Source organism: Entelurus aequoreus, linkage group LG07 (assembly GCF_033978785.1).
Source record: "Entelurus aequoreus isolate RoL-2023_Sb linkage group LG07, RoL_Eaeq_v1.1, whole genome shotgun sequence".
Classification (NCBI taxonomy): domain Eukaryota; kingdom Metazoa; phylum Chordata; class Actinopteri; order Syngnathiformes; family Syngnathidae; genus Entelurus; species Entelurus aequoreus.
The window spans coordinates 65,654,954-65,682,937 of record NC_084737.1 but is presented as its reverse complement, the minus strand read 5'-3'; the positions used below and the strand labels follow the sequence as shown (position 1 = coordinate 65,682,937).

Sequence of the window (27,984 nt, the reverse complement as noted above, 5' to 3'; positions counted from 1 at the left end):
CAGGAGGCCAAATACTTGTGGCAATATAGTTGTATTTGTAAAATGAGGGGAGAATGTGTTCTATTTAGGCAGACGTTTTTTTTGTATCACTTATTGTTATTATTGTTCAGGGTTGCAGGGAGTTGGTCAGCAGTCATTCACAGGGCAAGAGGATGCATTACCTAACTGATAATCAACCGTCACTTATGACTCTTTGTCTCCCTCAGAACCTCAAGCTTTGTTCCCGCTCGTGCTAAACTTCCAGCGGGAGAATCCTGGCAGTTATGCAAAAGCCCACCTGGGCCGTCCCATGAAGCTGGACTCCTTCACCGTCTGCATGCACGTGTTGCCTGAAGGGGAGGGTGCGCACACGGTCATCTCCTACTCCAGCAACAGCATCCACAACGAGCTGTTGATCTCCATCAGCGAGGACCGAGACAGCAAGGAGGTGGGCCTCTGGATCGGCAACGAGTTCGTCAACTTGCCGTTCAACTTCCAGTCCCAAAGCTGGGCCAACTACTGCATCACGTGGTCGTCCCTCACAGGGGGTGCGGAGCTGTGGATCAACGGCATGGTGGGGGAGCGACGCTACTTAAAAAACGGCTACAACATTAGCCCTGGCGGGGTGTTTGTCTTGGGAAACGACCAGGACAGCCTGCTGGGTATTTCCAACACGGATGCCTTCGTGGGGAAGATGACGGATGTGAATGTGTGGGACTATACCCTCAGCACGGCAAACATTCGGAACCAGATGTCATGTGAGAGGAACGTCACCACGCAGGGAAATGTGTTTAGCTGGGGGACCACCAAGCTTAGCCTTTATGGGGGGGTGCAGCTAGACAGTCAGTACAGATGCTGAAATATACATGAAATGCCTTAAAATATGCATGGCAATATATTAGACAGGGTCAGTCAATATTTAATGTAGGCTTCAGCAATATACGAATAAAGCAAGTAATGCATCGACAAAAACATGTGGATTATTTTGGATAATGCTGCAAAAAAACATTGCGCAAAGGTTCATTGAAAATAAAATTAGAAGCACATGCAAACCCCCCAAAGTGAAGACTTCCTTTATTTTCCCCTCAAAAAGCTGTGAGCTTCCATGCATCCTGCAGGCTCTCTTTGCTGTCTTTCACGTTGCCATCATCTCCCAGCTTGAGCCCCACTTTGTTCCTCTTTGCAAACATCTGGGAGACCTCCAGGAAGGTCTTGTTCTTGGTTTCGGGCAGCACCAGCCAGATGTAAATCAGTGCTTGCAGACAAACGCAGGAAAAAATGATGAAGCTGTAAGGCCCCAGGCCTCTCTATTTGGGGGAGACAAAACCCGATCAGTTGTCAGTCAGAATACTTCCTATGCCAGCCTTGTACAGCTCTTTTACTTTGCCTGCTGTGTGCTGCACACACCTGTTTTCCCTTTGTACACATCTTTTTTTACCTTATTTTCCCTAATAAAAGGGCTTCTTCTTCTGCATCCGAACACTGTTCAACTACTGTATTTTTCGGACTATAAGTCAGTTTTTTTTCATAGTTTGGCCGGGGGTGCGACTTATACTCAGGAGCGACTTATGTGTGAAATTATTAACACATTACCGTAAAATATCAAATAATATTATTTAGCTCATTCACGTAAGAGACTAGACGTATAAGATTTCATCGGATTTAGCGATTAGGAGTGACAGATTGTTTGGTAAACGTATAGCATGTTCTATATGTTATAGTTATTTGAATGACTCTTACCATAATGTTACGTTAACATACCAGGCACGTTCTCAGTTGGTTATTTATGCGTCATATAACATACACTTATTCAGCCTGTTGTTCACTATTCTTTATTTATTTTAAATTGCCTTTCAAATGTCTATTCTTGGTGTTGGGTTTTATCAAATACATTTCCCCAAAAAATGCGACTTATACTCCAGTGCGACTTATATATGTTTTTTCCCTTCTTTATTATGCATTTTCGGCCGGTGCAACTTATACTCCGGAGCGACTTATACTCCGAAAAATACGGTAAATGCTTTTTGTATGTTGTTATTCATATACAAAACAATAAAATGGGACGGCGTGGCTCGGATAGTAGAGCAACCATGCCAGCAACTTGAGGTTTCCAGGTTCAATTCCAGCTTCTGCCATTCTAGTCATGGCCATTGTGTCTTCGGCAAGACCCTCCACCCACCTTGTTCCCTGTGGCAACTAAACTGGTTCATGACTGTGCAGGACTCCCTTGAAAAATAAATATTTAATCTCAATGGGACTAAAGGTGAAACATTTTTTTGAGGTTTATCACTGGGGTAGTAACTCACCATGCAGTAAAGAAAAACGATTTAAAACAGAACTAGGGCTGCAACAACTAATCGATTAAATCGATTAAAATCGATTATAAAAATAGTTGGCGATTAATTTAGTCATCGATTCGTTGGATCTATGCACATGCGCAGAGGCTACTTTTATTATTATTTTTATTTAATTTTTTATTTTTATTTTTATAAACCTTTATTTATAAACTGCAACATTTACAAACAGCTGAGAAACAACAATCAAAATAAGTATGGTGCCAGTATGCTGTTTTTTCCCCAATAAAATACTGGAAAGGATAGAAATGTAGTTTGTCTCTTTTATCTGATTATTAATCGATTAATCGAAGTAATAATCGACAGATTAATCGATAATCAAATTAGTTGTTAGTTGCAGCCCTAAACAGAACCATGGAAATTTTGGGTAAAATATTATAACATATGTAACTACAAATGTGCTCAGAGGCCCTATCTCCCAAGAGTAAAGAGTCATTAAAAAAATAATAATAATAATAATAATAATTATAATAATACATTTAAAAAAATGATTGTGACTTCAGCTCACATCCCAAAAAATCTGATCATTTTGCTGACATTTTCATCAAAATATACCTATAACTTTTTCAGCTATGTTGCTAACAGACAGACAGAAAAACAATAAATAACTAGGTAAATAACTGGGTAATTGATCGACAGATAAATAAAATTGCAATGTCTGTACATGTTTGCTTCGTTCGTCTGCAGACTGCAACAGGGTTCACTCCTGAAATAAACTGAATGAACCCTCTTGTCAGTCATCAACCATCTTTGTCTCTGCAGGCTGTTAGCATACACGCACAGAAGTTGAGGATCATAACGTAAACGTTAGTAGAAAGAATCGGTATTAGCATCAAGATCCAATCAGTTGTTCTTTATCCCACTTTGTGGACTTCCTGAACTAACACATTTCTTAAAGTCCCATTTAAAACCTTTCATTTTTGGTTGATTTTAGCGGCGCCAGAGGACCATGAATTGATTACGTGGACCCCGGCTTAAACAAGTTGAAAAACTTATTCGGATGTTACCATTTACTGGTCAATTGTACGGAATATGTACTGAAATGTGCAATCTACTAATAAAAGTTTCAATCAATCAATCAATCAAAAAAACAACGCAGTAGTGTTTTGCCTAAAGGAAGAACACATTTACCATGAGGACAAGCGCATAGCGTCGTAAATGGTCAGAAACTACTGTCACGTACATACGAATTCAGTATGACTTATCTTTCCACATTAGGAACCTACATATTTTACTCAAACTTTATACTGCCGGTTTGCAGTCATCGCATTGTTTTTTTCTTTATACAGTACTTGTGAGTTTGTTGCGTGGCTGGTCGTGTCAGCGTGGAACTATCAAGCTGGTGGCTATTTAGTTGAGCGGGAATGCAGCTGAGATAGGATCCAGCACCACCCACGACCCAAAAAAGGGACAAGCGGTAGAAAATGGATGGATGGACGAACGGAGCCGAGGCAGCATCGGGTCGAATTTCCCTCCCCGACTGTGAGCTCACACCAGCGAGTGAAAGCCAGGGCCAATGTTGATCCATGACTGTCCTTGTTGCCAGCTAGCCTCCCTTTTTCTTATTTTTGTCTCCTCGGGCAAAACTTTTCATTTCTTTGGTTGTTTTGCAGCTTCTACCATGACAGCAATATAATGCTGCGTTCCATTTACCTGGGAAGTGGGAAGTCCTAGCTGGGAACGGCGTCACAGCCGAGTTCAGTTACGATGTCAGAAATCAAGATGGCCACATCCACGAAAGCTATTTTTGAGCTTGCCTTGTCTTAATACAAACAACTTACGGAAAAATATGCACTCTTCCTGCAACCTTCACACACGGTGGATGAAGGGAAAACCCAGACGCCATTGCTAGCGATGTACAGCGTATATACCACATGAAATAAATGTAGTTTGTGACTTTTCCATTTATAAAACGTAGAACAATACATTGTTTATAGCTGATTTACTGCGACAAAAACTAATCAGAAGCGCTAATAACGGATATTATAGAAGTGGACTTGTCTTGCTGAAATAAGCAGGGGCGTCCATGATAACGTTGCTTGGATGGCAACAAAAGTTGCTCCAAAACCTGAATGAACATTTCAGCATTATTGGCGCCTTCACAGATGTGTAAGTTACCCATGCTTTGGGCACTAATACACCCCCATACCATCACAGCTGCTGGCTTTTGAACTTTGCGCCTATAACAGTCCGGATGGTTAATTTCCTCTTTTGTCCGGAGGACAGGACGTCCACAGTTTCCAAAAAAATTTTGAAATGTGAGCTCGTCAGACCACAGAACACTTTTCCACTTTGCATCAGTCCATCTTAGATGAGCTCGGCAAAGCCGGCGGCGTTTCTGGGTGTTGTTGATAAATGCCTTTTGCATTGCATTGTAGAGTTTTAACTTGCACTTACAGATGTAGCGACGATAGAAGTGGACATCATTGTTTACATACAGAGCAGCCAACTTTAAAACGAACACGGGGGTGGTGAGAATGCTCACTTTCCGAGGCGGAAATCCGACTTCGAAGGGCGTTCCAGTTTAAATTCCGACGAAGAACTCGAAAATTCCGACGTCCCAGTACAAATAGAAGGCATCGCATTGACTTTCGTCTTATTAACGAATGGCGAAAGTGCGAGTGACGTATGCCGTAAAGCAGGGGTGTCCAAACTTTTTCCACTGAGGGCCGCACACTGAAAAATCAAAGCAAGCGGGGGCCATTTTGATATTTTTTATTTTAAAAACCAATACAATAAATGTATAAAAAAAATATACATTTAGGCCGCCACTCAGGCTTGATCTCGGTGAACCCAAAGAGTTTTGGTCAAAAAAATATAAGAAAATGTGTCATTTAGTATTATTACTATTATTATTATTCAAAGTTTAAATTTCTAGTTCAACATTAGGTCTATCTGTCAAAAAAACGTTTTTAAACATTTAAGTTGTATGCCCTTTTTGTCAAAGAAAACCCAGGTTTTTTATGGAAAAAAACCCACCAAATATGCAATATTTTCCCCTAATTAAATTCTAAAGTAGAATATTTGAGATTATAAAATAATTGGAGCCTTAAAGATGTCAATAACTCATAACAACATTGAAATTTTTTGAGCAATGACACGCGCAAAAAAAAATCCCACTAAAATGATTGGGGATCCAAAAGGGTCCTACTCATTCAAGTGTTAAAAAATCAATTATACTTTTTTTTATTACTGATTACTTTTAGCACAATAATCTTGAGATCAGCTTCAGATCTGTCCGTCAATTCTAAGTTTTATTGTTGTTTATATTTTTTGTTTGTTCGTTTTAGGCCCTTCTTTTAAAAAACAACGGCTCAGTTTTTTATATGGCAAACACAAAATATGCAACATTTTCCCCAAAGAATATCTCAAAGTGGAATATTTAATGTGACGTAATTGGAGCCTTGAATAGGTCAATAATTCATAATGACGTTGATTTTGATTAAATATTATTGTTTAAAGAAAGAAACAGCCTACATGACAGCTTTGTGTTATTAAAGTAAACATTGCAACATTTTCTTGTTACTTTTCACCTGTTTGCTCTTTTATACCACGTTTGTTTGGGTTTTTTTATCGTATTTTTAGAATGTGTCGTGGGGCCGTTAAAAAATGACCTGCGGGCCACAAATGGCCCCCGGGCCACACTTTGGACACCCCTGCCGTAAAGCAAGTCAGCACATTTGTAGTTTTTTGTGTGGCAGCCGGCAGGGTTCCTGCCACCCTCCTCAGAGTTACAAAGTGCCAGTGAGAGTAACACAGACCCCCTCAGGCCATGGCACAGGTGTCATTAAACGAGTTGTATCATCCCAAAAGTTATGAAAATCTACTTAGTGCTGCTTTAACTAAATCTCTAGCTAACTAACTGACAAACAAACCCTAACAATAACATTACCACCTTGCAGGGGTCACAAACTGAAACACCCGGTGCACACATATCCTCCTAAAAAAAACCACATATATTTTAATTTAAACAATAATATTAAAAAAATAATATATTGATAAAAAGATACACAAATAAAAATATTAAAGCATTTAAAAAAATTGCAATCAATAACAAAATCACATTATTTGCACCCTTGTGAACTGTAAAGATATATATTTAAGAGCCTGAAAACAATAGATTTATTTTCTATATACAGTCAAGCCCTGGTGAATATTTGAATGAAAAATTAGTTAAAAGCATTTTTTCTAAATGTGTTGAATATGTTTGCTACAAAAAAAGCAGCAAAACCTGTTTTAGAATTAAAAATACGGCGTTAAACTAATACTAACAGGAATATTAGCATATGTATAAATATCAATATGATATAATAATGTTAATCGCATTAATAGTTATATTATATTAGTATCATTTTAATATTTATATAAGTTACTAAACATTATATTCACCATTTTCATTGTTTTTCACTTTAAAATGATCTTTTAGCTTGATCTTTTAACACAAACAATCTGGTTGACCGTATGTATTTGATTGTAGACTAACACAAACAATCAGGTTGACCGTATGTATTTGATTGTAGACTACAATCAAATACATACGGTCAACCTGATACTGTACACTACAATTTGTAGTGTACAGTATCAACAATGAATGGATAATGTAGATTGAGACCCGACTCGAGAGGAAGGAAAGCAGAGGAGCCCCAACGATGTGAGGTGTGTTGAAACTGACCTCCATGAAGGGGAAGAGCAGACCGACAGCGATGTTGGAGAGCCAGTGGACAGAACCTGCCACCATGAAGGCAGCGGGTCTGGCTGACTGGCGGAACATCTCGGTGGTCAAAACGTACGGGATAGAACCTGTGGAGGAATGGTCAAGACGTATGACGTCATTTTGAATTATGTGACTATTTCCAAACTCACTAGGTCCAATGGCGTGTCCCATGATGTAGATGACGACGGACGCGACGCTGACATAAGACATCCATGTCACACTCCCCTGCAAACACACACCAACAATGAGGTAATGCCTTCTCCTAATGTAAAAGGTATCTTCAATTGTGTCACTGAACTACATATGTACCGTCTTCTACAGTATTTTTGGCCCTACTGATATATTAAGACATGGGTTCTTCACCTTTTTGACCTCGGGGCCCAACTTTTCTACGACAGAGGGGCCCGTGGCCCCACTCAAATATTAACACTGAATTAGTAATCTTACTCTTGATTTTAATCATATTTGATAATTATTTTTCTAACCTACTTACAGTTTACAAACTTGTCAAATGATATGAAAGCATGTGTTGATCACAAAGATTATGAATAAGCTTTAGGTCAGTCCGATGACAAGAATAAATCAAAATACTGCAAAAGAATTAAAAAAAAATGTACATACAATTACGCAGCCAAAATAAATTATAACTAAATAATAATATACGAAAGTGTTTAACTAAACTGTCAATTAAATTAAAGTGCAAATGAAAACAGAGCTTTACCACTTTAGTCATCATTTTTGTGCTTAAGAAACTTCTCTATGACTTTGGCTGCAGACTTCCTCTGTTTGTTTGAGATTGTCATTACTGCCACAAGTGGTGGAAAAGTGTATTACAACTGAGTGCTAATGTGGCCCATCGAGAGGAGCCAGATGAGGCATCGAGTCAGGATGCCGCCAGGATGCCTCCAGGGAGGTGTTTAGGGCATGTCCGGTCAGTAGGAGGCCACGGGGAAGACCCAGGACTCGTTGAGGAGACTATGTCTCCCAGCTTGCGCCTCGAGATCCCCCAAGAGGAGCCGGACGAAGGTAAGTCTGGGCTCCCCTGCTTAGGCTGCTGCCCCCGCGCCCCAACCTCGGATAAGCGGAAGAAGACGAACGGATGAGTAATTATTGAATTTAATAAAAATCCAGAGTAAAATTATTAGTTTAGTATTAATATTTGATTGGGCCCAGAGACCTCTGTAGTGGAAAAGTTGGTCCCTGAGGTCAAAAAGGTAAAGAACCTCTGGTGTAATTCAAATGACATTTTATCGCAAACTTATTTCTCTCCCCTTCCTGCTCCATCACTGACAGGAATATAATGACACATTTCCCCACTTGGCTACACACTGCTTCCTGTGGCACACAACATTAGTCCTTGATTAGTGAAGCAAGGGAACTGGGTTTGAATCCCAATTGGAGTTGATTTAGGAAGGATTATATTTTTATGTTTTGATTCTGTTAAAATTGTTATTTTGCACTCAACATTTTATTTTACATTACTTGTTTAGACCCCGAAGGGAATAAGCGGTAGAAAATGGATGGATGGATGGATGGATGTTTAGAACAGAATATACACCAAATTAAAATCATGTTTGATTAAAAAAAAAATTGTTCTACTTACATAAAAAAAGTGTAAAAAAAAAATGTAATAGGGAAGGAGGGGCCTCCAAAAAAGATCAGGCCCTTTTTGGTCTAAATTGAACCAATTGGGATATTTGAATTTTCACTTAGCAGTTCTAAAGTCCGCCCTGAGATCGGTAGGTTGTGAGTTCAAACCCCGGCCGAGTCCTACCAAAGACTATAAAAATGGGACCCATTACCTCCTTGCTTGACACTCAGCATCAAGGGTTGGAATTGGGGGTTAAATCACCAAAAATGATTCCCGGGTGCGGCACCGCTGCTGCCCACTGCTCCCCTCACCTCCAAGGGGGTGGTCAAGGGGATGGGTCAAATGCAGAGGGCAAATTTCACCACATCTAGTGTGTGTGTGACAATCAGTGGTACTTTAACTTTAACTTAACTTAAAGTCATTGGGATAACCACGGAGAGCTACTGTAAAACAAACCATAGGAGGCTCTAAGACTGGCCACAAGAGGGCAGTAGAGTGACACACTGTGGGAGCTTTCCACTGCCATCATACCTGGAAGTGGAGGGCAATGGTGAGCATCAGACAGGAGCCACAGCAGATCCCAAATCCACAGAGGAGGAGGATACGTCTCCCTAAGGCCTCCACGATGAACACCTTGAGTGGCCAAATCCAAATGAATGTCTTTGTTACAGAAGGGAAGGGATTCATATGGCCCCGTTCCTGAGTGGATCTCACTTGAGAGGAAGGTGGGGGGTTAATCATTTTGCAATGCAGTCTGCTGAAAATGATGGAAAGCACCACTCTACATAGCAACTGAGGCTGTGGTCAAAGTTGGAATTACCACAAAACACTGTAATGTTGTCGAGCGGCTAAAGTAGATAGTGCACCCCCCCAATTGGTAACGTTTGAGGTGTCAGGTAAAATGAATCCCCTTCCTACTGTATGCCACTCAACCTACGAGGGTACCTACAGCTGCGATGGTCATGATGACGTTAACAGCCCCGGTTCCAACTGTGACGTATTGGAGGTGATTTTGTGCGACCCCCGCGTTGCTGTAAATGCTGTCTGCGTAGTAGTAGATCTACAGAAGTGGGAACAATAGACTCAATAATGGGTAGCAGTGTAACATTGGTGCGGGCCTCACCGCGTTGACCCCTGACAGCTGCTGACCCATGTTCATTACGACGACGGAGACCAGCTGCCAGCGAAGGGAGCGCTTGGACAGCAAGGAAAGCACGGAAAAGCGACCCTCCGCCTTCTCCGACCGGTCCTCCAGACGCATCTCCGACAGCTCCTCCGCCACGTCGGCCCAACCGCGCAGGCGCTGTAGCGCTAAAGGCAGGCGGAGCCTAAGGCAGTGTAATCTCGCACAAACTCGACATTTGTAAATCACCTTTCTTTGCCGTGGTTTTGTCGCCCCTTTGGATGAGCGTGTACCTGGGGCTCTCTGGGAAGAAGGGCAGCAGCAGGAGCTCAATCAGGGCAGGAATACCAGTGAGACCCAGCATGAGGGTCCAGCCTGAACACACACGGCACCAAGATTAAGATCTGTCATGACTCACTTTCCACCATTTCCCATAATTTAAAAATTCAACGACACATCAAATGTAATTATCTGTTTGTATTGAAAATACAGTGAAACCTCAACATAAGGTGTGTTTTGAGATAAGAGCTAATTGTTACGCTTTATGTTGCAAGCATTTATCGGCCGATAATATCGGCAGGCCGATATTATCGGCCGATAAAGGCTTTAAAATGTAATATCGTAAATTATCGGTATCGGTTTTTTTATTATTGGCATCTGGGTTTTTTTTTGTTTTTTGTTTTTTTTAATTAAATCAACATTAAAAACACAAGATACACTTACAATTAGTGCACCAACCCAAAAGGGTTGTTTCTTTCTGTTATTAATATTCTGGTTCCTACATTATATATCAATATATATCAATACAGTCTGCAAGGGATACAGTCCGTAAGCACACATTAATTAATTGTGCGTGCTGCTGGTCCACTAATAGTACTAACATTTAACAGTTAATTTGACTCATTTTCATTAATTACTAGTTTCTATGTAACTGTTTTTATATTGTTTTACTTTCTTTTTTATTCAAGAAAATGTTTTTAATTTATTTATCTTATTTTATTTTATTAATTTTTTAAAAAAAGGACCTTATCTTCACCATACCAGGTTGTCCAAATTAGGCATAATAATGTGTTAATTCCACGACTGTATATATCGGTATCGGTTGATATCGGTATCGGTTGATATCGGTATCGGTAATTAAAGAGTTGGACAATATCGGAATATCGGATATCGGCAAAAAGCCATTATCAGACATCCCTAGTTGCAAGTATTTGAGTTACAAGCATCCCTGCCATTAGCGGGTGTAGCAAATCTGCCGAAACATCTGGTCTTACTCGCTAGCACTAACTTACAGCTAGAGATGGACTTAACTTTGTTTTCCAAGAAAGTGAGTGTGAAGGACAGTGCTGAGAAGAAAGAGTGGATGATATTCATAGAATTGAAGAAAGAATGCTACATACAATGCTTCAACCTGCATTATATTGAAGCAGAATGAGTTAATGAGAGCAGCTAAAGGCATTAGAATTATTCATCAACAGCGTACATTTATCCATGAAAATATGGAGAAGCTGATGATGATGCGTTTGAGGGAGAAGCAGCTCACAGGAGATACTCTCTGAGGTAAATACTTAACATTGTCATCATATTACTTCATAAAAGTACTGCACTGGTTTGCAGTACCAAAGTTATTGAATGGAATTGCATGATATATACTAGGGGTGTGGGAAAAAATCGATTTGAACTCGAATCGCGATTCTCACGTTGTGTGATTCAGAATCGATTCTCATTTTTAAAAAATCGATTTCAAATAAAAAAATTTAAAAATTTTTTTTTTTTTTTTTTTTAAATTAATCAATCCAACAAAACAATACACAGCAATAGCATAACAATGCAATCCAATTCCAAAACCAAACCCAACCCAGCAACACTCAGAACTGCTTGTCTTTCTGGATCTTCTGCTACATTGGAAAACATGAGGGCTGGCCCGTGGCATAATCACTCTATGCTGCAAGCACTACGGGGCCCACATGATCATGGTCTGGACTTTTGTAAAGTTTTGAAGATGTTTTTATTTAATTTAAAACTGTCAGTTATAAAACATGACGTCATAAATGTCGTAAAATACATTTTGCAGGCAACGGTCAATAAAATGGTTCCTTATGGAAGTTGCAAACCCGGCATAGAACACTTACATTTTTGATTCAAAATAGACGTCATAACGCCATCAAAGCTCACACTTATGTATTTGCTCACAGCAGCAACATATGAGAACCAGGAAGAGGTAATAGAAGAAAGGTAAACATATCATAAATCTATTTGTGGCAGCATCGGACAAAGTTATTTTTAAGTTTAGTTTTTATATCTCATAGCACATAATTGTGGTGCGTTCAAGGAATCTTGAATAAAGTTAGAAACAGTCACTATTTTTAAAGACAGACCTGTAGTAGACACACAAATGTTAATTTTGTAATCATTATAATAGTGACAAGCGGTAGAAAATGGATGGATGGATGGATATAATAATAATATTGTATTATGACTTTGAAGTAAAAGGAAACTTAATATATTTATAATCATATTTAAGTAAATAATGATTGTATGATTATTAAAACTCAAGGTGGGGAGTCCACTGATTATAATAAATAAACAATATTTAAGACAAAAACGGGGCCACAAAAATAAATCTTGTTTAGGGCCACAAAAAGCCTAGGGAAACATCCTACAGTATATACTGACAGCGTCCGAACTTGAAGCATAACATTGGAAAGTAAACAACAAACATGGCTGACTATCTTGAAGAGCGTTTTATTTGAGTTTGAGTTTATTTTGAACATGCATGCATACAACATGATACATCACAATTTCCAGTTTCTCTATTCAACATGTTCGAAAAGGAGTAGGAAGAAGCAGAGCTTATTTAATCCTAACCCTTTTCCTTTACATAGCAGTTGCTAAAACTTTTGTTCACTTCCTGTATATACATTATACTCCATAACTAATAACAATAAAAAAAAATAATAATAATTAGTGAAGTAAGTTATATTTCATACGGTGAGATGAGTGAGATTATCTAGGAAATGAATGGATTGATGAGATAAATTCAGAAGGTTTAGCATGGTTCTTCTTCTTTGTACTTTGTAAACACTTTAAGTTTGAAGAGTTTCTTGAAGTGGATTATATTAGTACATTGTTTGATTTCTTTGCTTAATCCATTCCATAATTTAATTCCACATACTGACATACTGAAGGTTTTAAGTGTTGTACGTCCATGCAAATGTTTTAAATTACATTTTTCTCTAAGATTATATTTCTCCTCTTTTGTTGAGAAGAATTGTTGTATATTCTTGGGTAGCAGATAATAGTTTGCTTTGTGTATAATTTTAGCTTTTTGCAAATTCACTATGTCGTGGAGTTTCAGTATTTTTGATTCAATGAATAAAGGGTTTGTATGTTCTCTATATCCAACATTATGTATTATTCTAACTGATCTTTTTTGTAACACCGTTATTTAGTTTTACATTAATTTTGACTTGTGGAAAACTAGTGCCTATACTTAATAATTTGTTAGGATCAATTTACCAAATTACTTGATGGAGACTGCATAAAATAGGGATCACATTGAACAATGTAGTATAACTTATGTATATTTGTGTCTACCTGTGCTGTTGCCGAGTATGTTCCTGATGCCCAACACTTGGGCACTGAGGATGCCAATGGTGATGAAGAGCTGTGGTATGATGCCAATGGCTCCTCTCAGGTTTTTGGGTGAGAGTTCGCCCAGATACATGGGCACCACATTGGATGAAAGACCTGAAGGAAAGGCCCATAAACAGCATCAGTAAAGTATTCACTTTTTCCAAAGTTTGTTATGTTACAGTCTTATTCTAAAATGGTATAAAATCATATTTGTCCTCAAAATTCGACACACAATACCCCATAATGACAATGTGAAAAGCTTTTTTTTCTTCTAATTTTGCAAATGTATCACTCTTTGCAGCACCTCTCGAGCTCCATCAGGTTGGATGGGAAGTGTTGGTTTTCATCCGGGATGTCTCTGTACATTGCTGCATTCACCTTAGTCTAGTCAGTGAGGTGACCAAGAACCCGATGATCATCTGTCAGAGCTCCAGCATTCCTCTGTGGAGAAAGGAGAACCTTCTAGAAGACAACCATCTCTGCAGAAATCCACCAATCAGGCCATTATGGTAGAGTGGCCAGATGGAAGCCAGTTATTGCCCGAATGTGGGATCAGATCCAAGAATGTTGTTGTGGTTTGTGCAGCCCTTTGAGACATTTGTGATTAAGGGCCGTATAAATAATCTTTGCTAGATTGATTGAGTAAAAAGTTTGCCAAAATGCACCTAAAAAGACTCATGAGAAACAAAATTATCTGGTCTGATGAGACAGAGATTGAACTCTTTGGCGTGAATGCCAGGCATCTTTTTGGAGGAAGTCAAGCACCGCTCATCACCAGGCCAATACCACATGTACAGTGAAGCATGATGGTGGCAGCATCATGCTGCGGGGATATTTTTCAGAGGCAGGAACTGGGAGACTATTCAGGATAGAGGGAAATATGAATGCAGCTACATACAGAAACATCCTGGATAAAAAACAACACTTCTCATCCACTCTGATGGAGCTTGCTACAAAGAGTAAAGGACGAATCTGCCTTTATATAGGTGTGCCAAGCTTGTGGTATCATATTCAAAGACTTGAGGCTGTAATTGCTGCAAAAAGTGCATCAACAAAGTACTGAGCAAATGCTGTAAATACTCATATACATGATTTGTATGTCTTTATTTTTAATACATTTGCAAATGTTTAAATTAAACCCTTTTCACATTGTCATTATGGGGTATTGTCTGTAGAATTTTGAGGGAAACAAATATTTAATTCCATTTTGAATAAGGCCGTAACATAACACAACAAGGAAAAAGGGAAGCTCTGTGAATACTTTCCGGATGCAGTGTATGAAGGATATGAACGAGTGATTCTTTGAATTGGTCAGACCTGCACAGACGCCCACTATGAATCTCGCCACTATGATGATCTCATAGGACTTTGCAAGCTGGCTGACTCCCATCATTATAGCAGGGACGATGGAGAAGATGTTGTTGAAGAGAAGGGTGCCCTTTCTGTCAGAATGTTAGGAAGTAGTGATCATTTCTACATGGTGGTTGTAATGTGCATCATTACTGTACCTCCCCAGCTTGTTGACCAGTGTAGCCACCAGGAGAGAACCGAAGAACCCTCCGAGCGGATACATGAACACAGACAGCGACCACAGCCGAGTCAGCAGATTGTTCTCCATGGGTGCTCCGTAACGCTCCAGGAAGGTGACATTGTAAAAGTTCTGCATGAACTGTAGAGCACAGGAATAACAATAACACAACTGCATGAGTGCAACAAGTGTGTGTGTGTGTGTGTGTGTGTGTGTGTGTGTGTGTGTGTGTGTGTGTTCTTGTATTCCTACCCATTTTGAGATATCAAACCTACTCAGCGGCCTGGTGGTTAGAGTGTCCGCCCCGAGATCGGTAGGTTGTGAGTGCAAACCCCGGCCGAGTCATACCAAAGACTATAAAAACGGGACCCATTACCTCCCTGATTGGCACTCAGCATCAAGGGTTGGAATTGGGGGTTAAATCACCAAAAATGATTCCCGGGCGCGGCCACCTCTGCTGCTCACTGCTCCCCTCACCTCCCAGGGGGTGAACAAGGGGATGGGTCAATAAAGAGGACATATTCACCACACCTAGTGTGTGTGTGACAATCCATCCATCCATCCATCCATTTTCTACCGCTTATTCCCTTCGGGGTCGCGGGGGGCGCTGGAGCCTATCTCAGCTACAATCATTGGTACTTTAACTTTAACAAGGAAAAGTACCTTCCATATGAGGACCAGTGAACAAATTAGGACCGAAATTATGGTCCCAATACGGAAAACCATTGCATCTAATAAAGAGCCAGATACTAGAGTCCGTGAACATTGCTCCAAAGTCAGGATTTTTTGGTTGATTTAATGTGCATACAAAAGTAAGCATTGTCAGGTGCAAAGGCAGCAATATATGATAAAACAAGTTAAAGAAGGACTTCCCTATTCATACCCCCCATAAAACACCAGGTGAACAGCTGATTTTACGACTTCCAGTGCTGACGTAAGACAACCCGTGTCCCGTATGTGACCATAGGATGAACACATACATTACGCCAGTGTTTTTCAACCACTGTGCCGCGGCACACTAGTGTGCCGTGAGATACAGTCTGGTGTGCCGTGGGAGATGATCTAATTTCACCTATTTGGGTTAAAAATATTTTTTTGCAAACCAGTAATTATAGTCTGCAAATGATGTGTTGTTGAGTGTCGGTGCTGTCTAGAGCTCGGCAGAGTAACCGTATAATACTCTTCCATATCAGTAGGTGGCAGCCGGTAGCTAACTGCTTTGTAGATGTCAGAAACAGCGGGAGGCAGGGTGCAGGTAAAAAAGTGTGTAATGCTTTACCCAAAAATAAACAAAAGGTGAGTTCCCCTAAGAAAAGGCATTGAAGCTTAGGGATGGCTATGCAGAACCAAACTAAAACTGAACCGGCTACAAAGTAAACAAAAACAGAATGCTGGACGACAGCAAAGACTTACTGTGGAGCAGAGACGGTGTCCACAATGTACATCTGAACATGACAACAATGTTCCCAAAAAGAAGGATAAAAACAACTGAAATATTCTTGATTGCTAAAACAAAGTAGATGCGGGAAATATCGCTTTAAGGAAGACATGAAACTGCTACAGGAAAATACCAAAAAAAAGAGAAAAAGACACCAAAATAAGAGCGCAAGACAAGAACTAAAGCACTACACACAGGAAAACAGCAAAAAACTGTAAATAAGTCACAGCGTGATGTGACAGGTCGTTACAATACACCTACTTTGAGACAAGAGCTATATTGATGCATGGTTGGTTATGCTTTAAACTCATATCCAACAATTGCAACAACAACTTTTTACTGTCAACTGAGTTTTGTTTTTTAATTTCTGCTGGTCGTGTGCCTCCGGATTTTTTCAATGCTAAAAATGTGCCTTGGCTCAAAAAAGGTTGAAAAACACTGCACTACGCTTCTAAGACTATAGTGGCCATTAACAGTTAGCTTCTACAGCTGGGTTGCCCAAAGTGTGGCACAGGGGCCATCTGTGGTCCGTGACTCGTTGGTCATCGGCCTTAAGCACATTACAAAAAACAAAAAATAGAGATCTCATTTGAAATCTATCAACATTAGGGTGGTCCTAAAGAGGTAGTCCTTTTTCAGAGGTCTCAAGAAGGTAACAAATACAAGAATGTGTGTGTGTGTGTGTGTGTGTGTGTGAGTGTGTGTGTGTAACACTTACTGGTGCTGGAGAGTTGATGACAGCCACGTTATATCCATACTGGAAGGACGACCCAAAGGCAGATATAAGTGTTGCCAGTGCTAAGACTGCTGTTAATCGCTACAAAGAAACATTAACAGTAATTATTGTAGAGCATTCATTGCAGTAACGTTTGGAATTGTGTGTGACACTCACCCCTTGCCTTTCAGCAGACCGAGCAGGCTTCCCCTGTTCCCCGGTGTCCGCCATGGCTGCTTTTGGGTCTTCAGCGACAGTAAATATCAGCACACTTCAAAAACACACCGCACCTATGCAAAACTAACCCCTTCTTTTTTGTTGTTGTTTTACCTATTGGGGCCCTTAATGAAAAACTAATATATTTTGTTATGATTTCCTTAAATATTCATTGGTCATGAGCTCACCAGACCACATGGTTGAAATGCAAAGGATTATAGGTACAACAACAACTAACATCTTCTTTTTTGTTTTTACCTATTGGAGCCCCTATTGAAATACTAATAAAAATATACTAATAAAAATATAAATTCTTCATAAGCTCACCAGACTACATGATTCACATGCAAAGCATTATGGGTACATCAACAACACCACAGTGTTTACCAGAGGTGGGACCAAGTCATTGCTTTGCAAGTCACAAGTAAGTCTCAAGTCTTTGCCCTCAAGTCTCGAGTCAAGTCCCGAGTCAAGACAGGCAAGTCCCGAGTCAAGTCCAAAGTCAAGACTGGAAAGTCTCAAGTCAAGTCACAAGTCCTGCATTTTGAGTTTCGAGTCCTTTCAAGTCCTTTTAACCATAGACTAATATTTTTACACAGATTGTGTATGCTTTTAAACCGCTGCATTTATTTATTAAAACAAGTGCATTTGAAATAGCAGGAAAAAAAATAGTACTGACATTGCAATTCATAATAGCACTATTAACCAGTCATTTTAATAGTTTAAACAATTTTAAACATTTAACTCATTCCTTTACAGAATAAACACATTTGCAAAAACAAGTGCAACTGTACTTATTTGTACAAAAGTGTTAACATTGTATTTCCATGGCATATTGCATTGTAACTAGTTCCACAGCAGTTTCTATTCTGTTCTTACCTTATCTCATTGATCTCATCTCATACTGTATGTGTGTTTATGTGTGCGTACACATGAAAAACATAACAAATACATGAACATAACAATGAACAGAGTTGTACTTTTTAGATGTCAGGGCCCTATGCAATATGTACACATATTCTTAATATAGTATACATTTTAACTGACCTTTATTTGACTATGTTTGTCTTTTTGTAGGTGGCTAAAATATGCTGTGCTGCTGACCGCCGTCTAACGTTATGTTACTGTGTGTGATACATTGACTAACGTAACATTATATGTAGGTACCTCATGCAACCCTGCTTAAAAAAAGTTGACAAAAAGTATGAATAAGGTGGCAAACTGCAGTGGACGCAACATATTCCTGTGTTTGAAATGATGTTATAACCACAGACATCTTGTAAGTACACGCAGTATTGGTTGCTGTGACGCGAGCAAATTGCATCTTGAAGTGGTGATGAGGAGCCGGCGAGCAGCCTAAACTGACAGTTGACAGGTAGAAAACAAAGTTCAGCGTTTTCCTGCTCAAATGAGCGGACTGTTGAAAATAGGAATCGGGGGATTACTTTTCACAAGTAAGATTTAACATTAATGTACTATTGGTTGTATTTTATGAAAATAACATTACCACAGAGTTGAGAAGGAGCAAAGATCTTCAATATTTGTATGTGAAAATCACAAATAAATCTTCTGGGGGAGGATGACGCCCCTACAGGGGTTTGTTTTACAAACTTTCAGCCCCACCTAAAACAAAATTCACCAGCCGCCACTGATTATGATGCATTCTCATTTTAGGCAAAATATAAGACAATACTTTCTTAACAGTATAATTGTAACCAGGAATAAGTCTTCAAGTAACAATATTCAAATACTAACATTGTTGGGTAAGACAGCATTTGGTTTTATTCTGAATCCAGTGAAACAGATTGGTGGTTTTAGCTGATATAAAGACTTTCAGGTGTTTATATATGTTTAAGTATTTGGCAGACGCTTTTATCCAAAGCGACATACATAAAAAATACATATATAACAATTACTGTAAACATGATAATTTAAGGGAAGAATGTAATACAAAGTATCAATACAAAGTGTCAAGACAGAATAAACTCTCTGCTGCTGCAGCAACAGAGATACAGTCTATAAGATATATAGATATCTAATGTATTCATACATTGTTTATGTAGGATATACGCATGTATATATAACGTAATCATATTGTTTCTTCAACTTAAAAATAGCCGACCGTTTTTTTCCCCCTTCTCTGGGTTTATATTCCCAGTTTTGATCTCGGACGTCTGGTCACTTATAGCATATAAGAATATTATAGTACTGTTAAGCAAACTATGAATAATAAAACATGTGTCCGTTATCATAGCTACACGTATGACAAAAAAGCGCGTGAAAATGAGTGGTATTCAGTGAGGTAAAATGAATTAAATGCGCTGACAGTTCATTGCTCCTGCCAAATGAATTGCACTGAGTGGAGCGGATCACCACTCCAAGATGGCGGCCCCGCGTCTCGTCTGCGCCAGTAGGCAGTAGCGCTCGATGCTGCGTCTACTTATAAGATGTCTATGGTTATGACGTTAGCAGTGAGTTTACAGCCTCACTGATTTAACTACACAGCAAATAAAAGTCATGTTACTTAGCCAATAAACGTTAGCTTACATTCAAAACGTACCCTTCTTTGTGCAACTTCAAATGTCGAACGAAGTTGGAAGTTGTTGCGTCTCCGTCTGTAATATTCGTACTGCGTGATTTGCATACGGCAATTCGTTTTTTGTAGACCAAGTCGTAGTTTTTATACCCGAACGAAACCAACTTTGGTATAAATCTCTCTCACTGGCGCGTTACTCCAAGTGCCCCTGGAAGGGCCCCTGGCTGCAGCCCGCAGATCGAGGAGGGGCTTATTTTCCCTCAATGTGGGCGGGTCTCAACGTTGAGCCCGCGGGCTCCATCTGGTGGCGGGGATCCGGCAGCACACATTCTCAAACGTCAATAAAGCTACTTTTAACTTGTCAAATGTACTTTTTTTTACCATGAAAAAACAATTTAAAAAAAAATATATATATACAAACCATAGTATGAAAAAAGGTTCATGTATTTGATAGACTTAGACATTCCTACTTTTAACTTGTCAAATGTATCTGCCATCTTTTTTGTAGTTGTATTCCTTTTTTATTATCTTCATTATTTTCTGTATTGATCCTACACTATTATTGTGTTTTTTTGTTACTTCTGATATGGCCTTGCCACGGTTTATTTGCTTATTTATTTATTTATTTTTTGTGTCTTTTTATTTTGTATTGTTTTACATCTGATCAACTTCTGTGACTTTCCTTTTCTTTTTTAAGTGTGAACGGTGGAGAGGTCCTCGAGAGGTGATCTTGGGATCACTTCCTAAGTATCCTTGATGCCGAGGAATGTTCATCCACTATGGTCTGGATAGCCTGTAGCTGATCCTGAGCCAGAGCGGGATGGATGGATATCCCTGGCTGCAGCCCGCAGATCGAGGAGGGGCTTATTTTCCCTCAATGTGGGCGGGTCTCAACGTTGAGCCCGCGGGCTCCATCTGGTGGCGGAGATCCGGCAGCACACATTCTCAAACGTCAATAAAGCTACTTTTAACTTGTCAAATGTATTTTTTTTTACCATGAAAAAACAATAAAAAATATATATATATATATATCAACCATAGTATGAAAAAAGGTTCATGTATTTGATAGACTTAGACATTCCTACTTTTAACTTGTCAAATGTATCTGCCATCTTTTTTGTAGTTTTATTCCTTTTTTATTATCTTCATTATTTTCTGTATTGATCCTACACTATTATTGTGTTTTTTTTGTTACTTCTGATATGGCCTTGCCACGGTTTATTTGCTTATTTATTTATTTATTTTTTGTGTCTTTTTATTTTGTATTGTTTTACATCTGATCAACTTCTGTGACTTTCCTTTTCTTTTTTAAGTGTGAACGGTGGAGAGGTCCTCGAGAGGTGATCTTGGGATCACTTCCTGAGGAAACTTGATGCCGAGGAATGTTCATCCACTATGGTCTGGATAGCCTGTAGCTGATCCTGAGCCAGAGCGGGATGGATGGATATATATATATATATATATATACAATATCTGGGTATCTTTTCTAATACTGTTTATACTGTAAACCTTGAATTGTTAAAGTTTAAGTGCACCTCTCTCCTCAAGTGTGCATGTGAGTGGGTATGAGTGGATGTGCGATTGTATGAAGGTTTTGCGTGACCAAAGTATGACTGTTAAATGTGATTTTAACTGTGAAATTCAATACAAATATTTGCAAAAAAAAACACAAAAAAAACTTGTCAAATGTATTTTTTTTTACCATGAAAAAACAATTTAAAAAAAATATATATAAACCATAGTATGGAAAAAGGTTCATGTATTTGATAGACTTAGACATTCCTACTTTTAACTTGTCAAATGTATTTTTTTTTACCATGAAAAAACAATTTAAAAAAAAATATATCTAAACCATAGCATTTCCAAAAGAGTATAGACACATTATTTTGCACACTCAATTATATTAGCAAAGTCAAATAAACCAAAGACAGAAGACTTTGCATCATTGATTTTATTTTTCACCCCAGGCTAAAAATGTTTGATCTGTAAAGAAAAAAAAATGTTGTAGCCTAGCCAAATACATTCCTTAAGCTTCCATAAATGTTTAACAATGGCAAGTATCAAGGTATTTTTCTGGCCCATAACAAGCAACCCTGTTCCTTGTTTCCAGTTCTGTTAATTTTCCACTGTCTAGAAAGGAAACAGATTGTGGTTCTTATAGGCACAATATCAATGCAAGATGTAAAACTAAGGTAATCGAAATAAGTGGAGGAATTACGCTTTAGTCTAGCAATAGTTGACTACAAGACTAATTAATCACATGACCTCTCACCTGTAGCCCTCCTTGCACTCGTCGCCGTTTTCTGTCCTGCAATCGGTCTTCTTCAGACCTTAGTGATTTAATGACAACATACATTCACTATGAAAACATTCATGTTGGTCTGTTGACCGTGAGTAAAACATTTTTTTTGTGATTTGTGATATTCAAAGCACTTACGGCATGGGGAAGTTCTGCAGGAGAGCGAGACACCACCATCTCCTCATTTGCAGCATGTTTTCCTTTGAAGAAGGAAATGCAAGAAGATGTTAATATCCATCCATCCATCCATTTTCTACCGCTTATTCCCTTCGGGGTCGCGAGGGGCGCTGGAGCCTATCTCAGCTACAATTGGGCGGAAGGCGGGGTACACCCTGGACAAGTCGCCACCTCATCGCAGAGATGTTAATATGTTGTAAAAAAAATAACACCTTGTACACTAAGCATAATGTGTCACGATGTACACATACCTCTCTGAAATCACAATTGGCCCCCATTACAATGTACAGAGTGTACTGTAAGCCAAGAGGTACTGCTTAATATAATGTCAGGCGTATTCCCAAGGATACATTTTTTTCAATACAAATGAATGTGGTTTTAATGTAGCAAGCAAACATTTTGACAGACAACAGCAATGCTATAACATGCTGATTTGGTCTTACCATCAAAACAAACACGCCACAGTTGTTGGAGCACCCTTGCTTTGTTAGGCCCTGAGGTGTGAACAATGTATTTTAATAAAAGTATGGCAAGAAAATAGTAAAAAGTTAGCAAATGCTATTATGTAATGTCTCACCTGGACATCATTCACACCAAGCTCTCTCCAGGGGCCAGAAGAGAGGCTGTGAGCAACGTGTCTGTACAAATAATAAGCCAAATAAAAGTCACTCAACTTCAATCAACTTTTGATTGAAAAGCACGCATAAACGCTTGGAACAAAGCCTGAACTGAATAAGGAAAAGGTTGGAACTTCAAATCAAAAAGTTTTGGCTCTATTTTGCACATCATTCAAATGAGAAATGTGACATTTCACACTTGATTTTATTTTTCGGTTGTTGCTTTCTACACTAGTAAATGATGACAGTGAGCAGAGACCTCATGGAGACTTCCCTAGTCTCCACAAGTTTTCAGCAAACAGAGCATACTGGGGACAGAAACTCCAAGACAGCCAGGAACAACTGGTAAAGTTAACTATTGTGCCACTGCGGTTATCTATGAATGTCACTCATATAATCATACACGTATTAAGACTTTGTTTTCTTCCACTAGCTGTCTCATGTCTTGGAGAGATGAGAGTAGAACCAGTCTATTCAGGTTTTTAGGGCATCTCCTGGACAGTGGTAGTTCTGTTTTAAACCACTTGTCCTTTGTTTGTTTTAATTAATGGTTCTGTTTTTATTTGATCTAAAATATTCCATTCCATATTCCAACTATTTTGATTCCTTAAACAGATGGAAACAGAACTATTTATCTTTTTTGAGACGGGCAGTTCTGTTTAAGCCTGTTATGAAAACTTTTTGATTTGAAGTTCCAACCTCTTCCTTATTCAGTTCAAGCTTTGTTCCAAGCGTTTATGCGTGCTTTTCAATCAAAAGTTGATTGAAGTTGAGTGACTTTTATTTGGCTTATTATATGTACAGACACGTTGCTCACAGCCTCTCTTCTGGCCCCTGGAGAGAGCTTGGTGTGAATGATGTCCAGGTGAGACATTACATAATAGTATTTGCTAACTTTTTACTATTTTCTTGCCATACTTTTATTAAAATACATTGTTCACACCTCAGGGCCTAACAAAGCAAGGGTGCTCCAACAACTGTGGCGTGTTTGTTTTGATGGTAAGACCAAATCAGCATGTTATAGCATTGCTGTTGTCTGTCAAAATGTTTGCTTGCTACATTAAAACCACATTAATTTGTATTGAAAAAAATGTATCCTTGGGAATACGCCTGACATTATATTAAGCAGTACCTCTTGGCTTACAGTACACTCTGTACATTGTAATGGGGGCCAATTGTGATTTCAGAGAGGTATGTGTACATCGTGACACATTATGCTTAGTGTACAAGGTGTTATTTTTTTTTACAACATATTAATATCTCTGCGATGAGGTGGCGACTTGTCCAGGGTGTACCCCGCCTTCCGCCCAATTGTAGCTGAGATAGGCTCCAGCGCCCCTCGCGACCCCGAAGGGAATAAGCGGTAGAAAATGGATGGATGGATGGATATTAACATCTTCCTGCATTTCCTTCTTCAAAGGAAAACATGCTGCAAATGAGGAGATGGTGGTGTCTCGCTCTCCTGCAGAACTTCCCCATGCCGTAAGTGCTTTGAATATCACAAATCACAAAAAAAATGTTTTACTCACGGTCAACAGACCAACATGAATGTTTTCATAGTGAATGTATGTTGTCATTAAATCACTAAGGTCTGAAGAAGACCGATTGCAGGACAGAAAACGGCGACGAGTGCAAGGAGGGCTACAGGTGAGAGGTCATGTGATTAATTAGTCTTGTAGTCAACTATTGCTAGACTAAAGCGTAATTCCTCCACTTATTTCAATTACCTTAGTTTTACATCTTGCATTGATATTGTGCCTATAAGAACCACAATCTGTTTCCTTTCTAGACAGTGGAAAATTAACAGAACTGGAAACAAGGAACAGGGTTGCTTGTTATGGGCCAGAAAAATACCTTGATACTTGCCATTGTTAAACATTTATGGAAGCTTAAGGAATGTATTTGGCTAGGCTACAACATTTTTTTTTCTTTACAGATCAAACATTTTTAACCTGGGGTGAAAAATAAAATCAATGATGCAAAGTATTCTGTCTTTGGTTTATTTGACTTAGCTAATATAATTGAGTGTGCAAAATAATATGTGTCTATACTCTTTTGGAAATGCTATGGTTTGTATATAATTATTATTCTTTTTTTTTCATGGTAAATGCTATGGTTTATATATATATATATATATATATATATATATATATATATATTTATTTTTTTTTTCATGGTAAAAAAACACATTTGACAAGTTAAAAGTAGGAATGTCTAAGTCTATCAAATACATGAACCTTTTTCCATATTAAGTCATTGTGCTGTGCCGGATCTCCGCCACCAGATGGAGCCCGCGGGCTCAACGTTGAGCCCGCCCACATTGAGGGAAAATAAGCCCCTCCTCGATCTGCGGGCTGCAGCCAGGGGTTACTCCAAAATGTTGCATAGATTATGTTTTACGGATCATCTTCAAGTCGCTTTCTGACAGTCGCTTCCGGATGCGCCATTTTGTGGGCGGTCTTGTTTACGTGGCTCAGCTTCGGCAGTGTCTTCTCCCCGTTATCTTTGTTGTAGCGGTGTAGCGTGCAAGGACAGGAGTGGAAGAAGTGTCAAAAGTTGGAGCTAACTGTTTTAATGACATTCAGACTTTACTTAAATCAATAACGGAGCAGCATCTCCTCATCCGGAAACAACAACAATGGAAATGTGTACCGTGAAAAACCGACCGACCGGAACTCTAATAACTAAAGTTCCTTGGGTGAAAAATGTAAACTCACTACTGTCATGATCACTGCTCCCCTCACCTCCCAGCGGGTGAACATGGGGATGGGTCAAATGCAGAGGATAATTTCACCACACCTAGTGTGTGTGTGTGACTATCATTGGGACTTTAACTTTAACTTTCTCCAGTTTCCCCCCACATGCATCTTGGGTTAATTGGAGACTCTAAATTGTCCTTAAGTCCTAATGTGTGTATAAATGTTTGTTTATATGTGACGTAATAGCAACCAGTATTAGTGAGAAATGTGAAGAAAAAAAGAGTCTTGTCCTTCATTAGCCTAAATGACAAACTGATCACATCATACTGTTTGCACACTCTTCTTTTAGCTTTAATGAATTAAGAGGGCAGCAAGCCAACTGACAAAATCCCTTCATGAAATGTTTTTGCACGCTGAAGTGGCTTCAATGTCAGCCAAAACTCAAAAGTTGACACAATGGTTATGTTCCGAGGACGAGAAAAGAGACGTCAGCATAAACTGTCATGACTTCTCCATTTTAGCGCACGTACAACTGCAAATCTTTGTTGGGTATTCTTCATAAAACATGCCCCAATGTGACAACTGTTAAAGCATAGTTTGAGATGAAATGGATGGAGAACCAGCTGAGCAAACACAAACAAGTGAACATGTGGTCAAGGGGCACCAGGGTTCAGTGGGCTCAAAGCCCACGCTGGTATGCCTTCCGGCTGAAGCTAAATCGGGCTAACGGGACCAAAGGTTTACTAGGGTCAAAGGAGAAGTGAGGCCCACGATGGTCAAAAACAGACTGTGGGTACAAGGAGGAAGGATGACACGTGATGATCGATCATAACAGTATGACCACAGAGGATGTTCATCACCGTGACACGTCTAAAACCATGACGTTGCAACACAACGTTAGCAAAAGGGATTGCGAAATAAGGATCAAACTCATCAAGGGAATAATCATCTGGCTGGAATTTATTTGTGTTAGTGTCAGTGTGAAAAGGAACAAGCTATACTTTGTTATTAGACATTGTTTTTGCACGTGTAATGGCCATGTCTGATTTGTGTACACCTATTTATTTATTAAAATCAAAAAATTTTTATTGCAAAGAATTATTTTCTACATTTTTATCTATTCCTATTTCATTATTACAGTGGTACTTTACCTTAAGAGTGTTTTGAGATAAGAGTTGTCTCTTGGCTACATGTGATGCTTTAAGTTGCAAGCAAACATTTGAGTTACAAGCAACCCCGCCATTAGTTGGTGTAGCAAATGTCATAGTGAAACTCGTAAGATCAGACCAACAGAGGTGGGACCAAGTCATTGCTTTGCAAGTCCCAAGTAAGTCTCAAGTCTTTGCCCTCAAGTCTCGAGTCAAGTCCCGAGTCAAGACAGGCAAGTCCTGAGTCAAGTCCAAAGTCAAGACTGGAAAGTCTCAAGTCAAGTCACAAGTCCTGCATTTTGAGTTTCGAGTCCTTTCAAGTCCTTTTAACCACAGACTAATATTTTTACACAGATTGTGTATGCTTTTAAACCGCTGTATTTATTTATTAAAACAAGTGCATTTGAAATAGCAGGAAAAAAAATAGTACTGACATTGCAATTCATAATAGCACTATTAACCAGTCATTTTAATAGTTTAAACAATTTTAAACATTTAACTCATTCCTTTACAGAATAAACACATTTGCAAAAACAAGTGCAACTGTACTTATTTGTACAAAAGTGTTAACATTGTATTTCCATGGCATATTGCATTGTAACTAGTTCTACAGCAGTTTCTATTCTGTTCTTACCTTATCTCATTGATCTCATCTCATACTGTATGTGTGTTTATGTGTGCGTACACATGAAAAACATAACAAATACATGAACATAAATAAAAATGAATTAAATGCGCTGACAGTTCATTGCTCCTGCCAAATGAATTGCACTGAGTGGAGCGGATCACCACTCCAAGATGGCGGCCCCGCGTCTCGTCTGCGCCAGTAGGCAGTAGCGCTCGATGCTGCGTCTACTTATAAGATGTCTATGGTTATGACGTTAGCAGTGAGTTTACAGCCTCACTCATTTAACTACACAGCAAATAAAAGTCATGTTACTTAGCCAATAAACGTTAGCTTGCATTCAAAACTTACCCTTCTTTGTGCAACTTCAAATGTCGAACGAAGTTGGAAGTTGTTGCGTCTCCGTCTGTAATATTCGAACTGCGTGATTTGCATACGGCAATTCGTTTTTTGTAGACCAAGTCGTAGTTTTTATACCCGAACGAAACCAACTTTGGTATAAATCTTTCTCACTGGGGCGTTGTTTGACAACTGTTTTTCATTAGTTGTCCTGCAATTTGATTGGCTGAATGCTGTGTGATGAAAACAA

The 27,984-nt window shown here is 39.0% G+C and overlaps 2 protein-coding genes across 3 annotated transcripts in view; one reads left to right on the top strand and one right to left on the bottom strand.

The window, feature by feature from the left end:
• Positions 1–1,400, top strand: part of ca6 (carbonic anhydrase VI) — a 29,424-nt gene extending 28,024 nt beyond the window's left edge. Inside the window, exon 11 of the mRNA XM_062054266.1 lies at positions 207–1,400. Coding sequence (XP_061910250.1) covers positions 207–838 — 632 coding nt within the window. The 3' untranslated portion in view covers positions 839–1,400. The remainder of the gene's footprint in view (positions 1–206) is intronic.
• Positions 887–27,984, bottom strand: LOC133654173 (solute carrier family 2, facilitated glucose transporter member 5-like). Of its 2 annotated transcripts, none has more exons than XM_062054268.1 (13): positions 27,747–27,984; positions 17,256–17,323; positions 17,082–17,180; positions 14,906–15,066; positions 14,715–14,839; positions 13,359–13,511; positions 10,011–10,136; positions 9,762–9,949; positions 9,588–9,698; positions 9,170–9,271; positions 7,197–7,272; positions 7,006–7,133; positions 887–1,286 (listed from the first exon to the last, which is right to left on the bottom strand). In XM_062054268.1, exons 2-13 carry the CDS (start codon positions 17,307–17,309, stop codon positions 1,065–1,067), a joined length of 1,545 nt encoding a protein of 514 aa, XP_061910252.1. In that variant the 5' UTR covers positions 17,310–17,323; positions 27,747–27,984; the 3' UTR covers positions 887–1,064. The 2 variants fall into 2 exon arrangements, with proteins under 2 accessions (XP_061910252.1, XP_061910251.1); XM_062054267.1 differs by lacking the exon at positions 27,747–27,984 and adding an exon at positions 19,855–20,210.

Bases quoted from the DNA above. Each gene is read 5' to 3' on its own strand.
- LOC133654173 (XM_062054268.1), bottom strand. From the start codon at position 17,309: ATGGCGGACACCGGGGAACAGGGGAAGCCTGCTCGGTCTGCTGAAAGG. The intron at 17,181-17,255 runs GTGAGTGTCACA...GTTTCTTTGTAG, and splicing joins GGTCTGCTGAAAGGCAAGGG to CGATTAACAGCAGTCTTAGC. The intron at 15,067-17,081 runs GTAAGTGTTACA...TGTGCTCTACAG, and splicing joins TCATCAACTCTCCAGCACCA to TTCATGCAGAACTTTTACAA.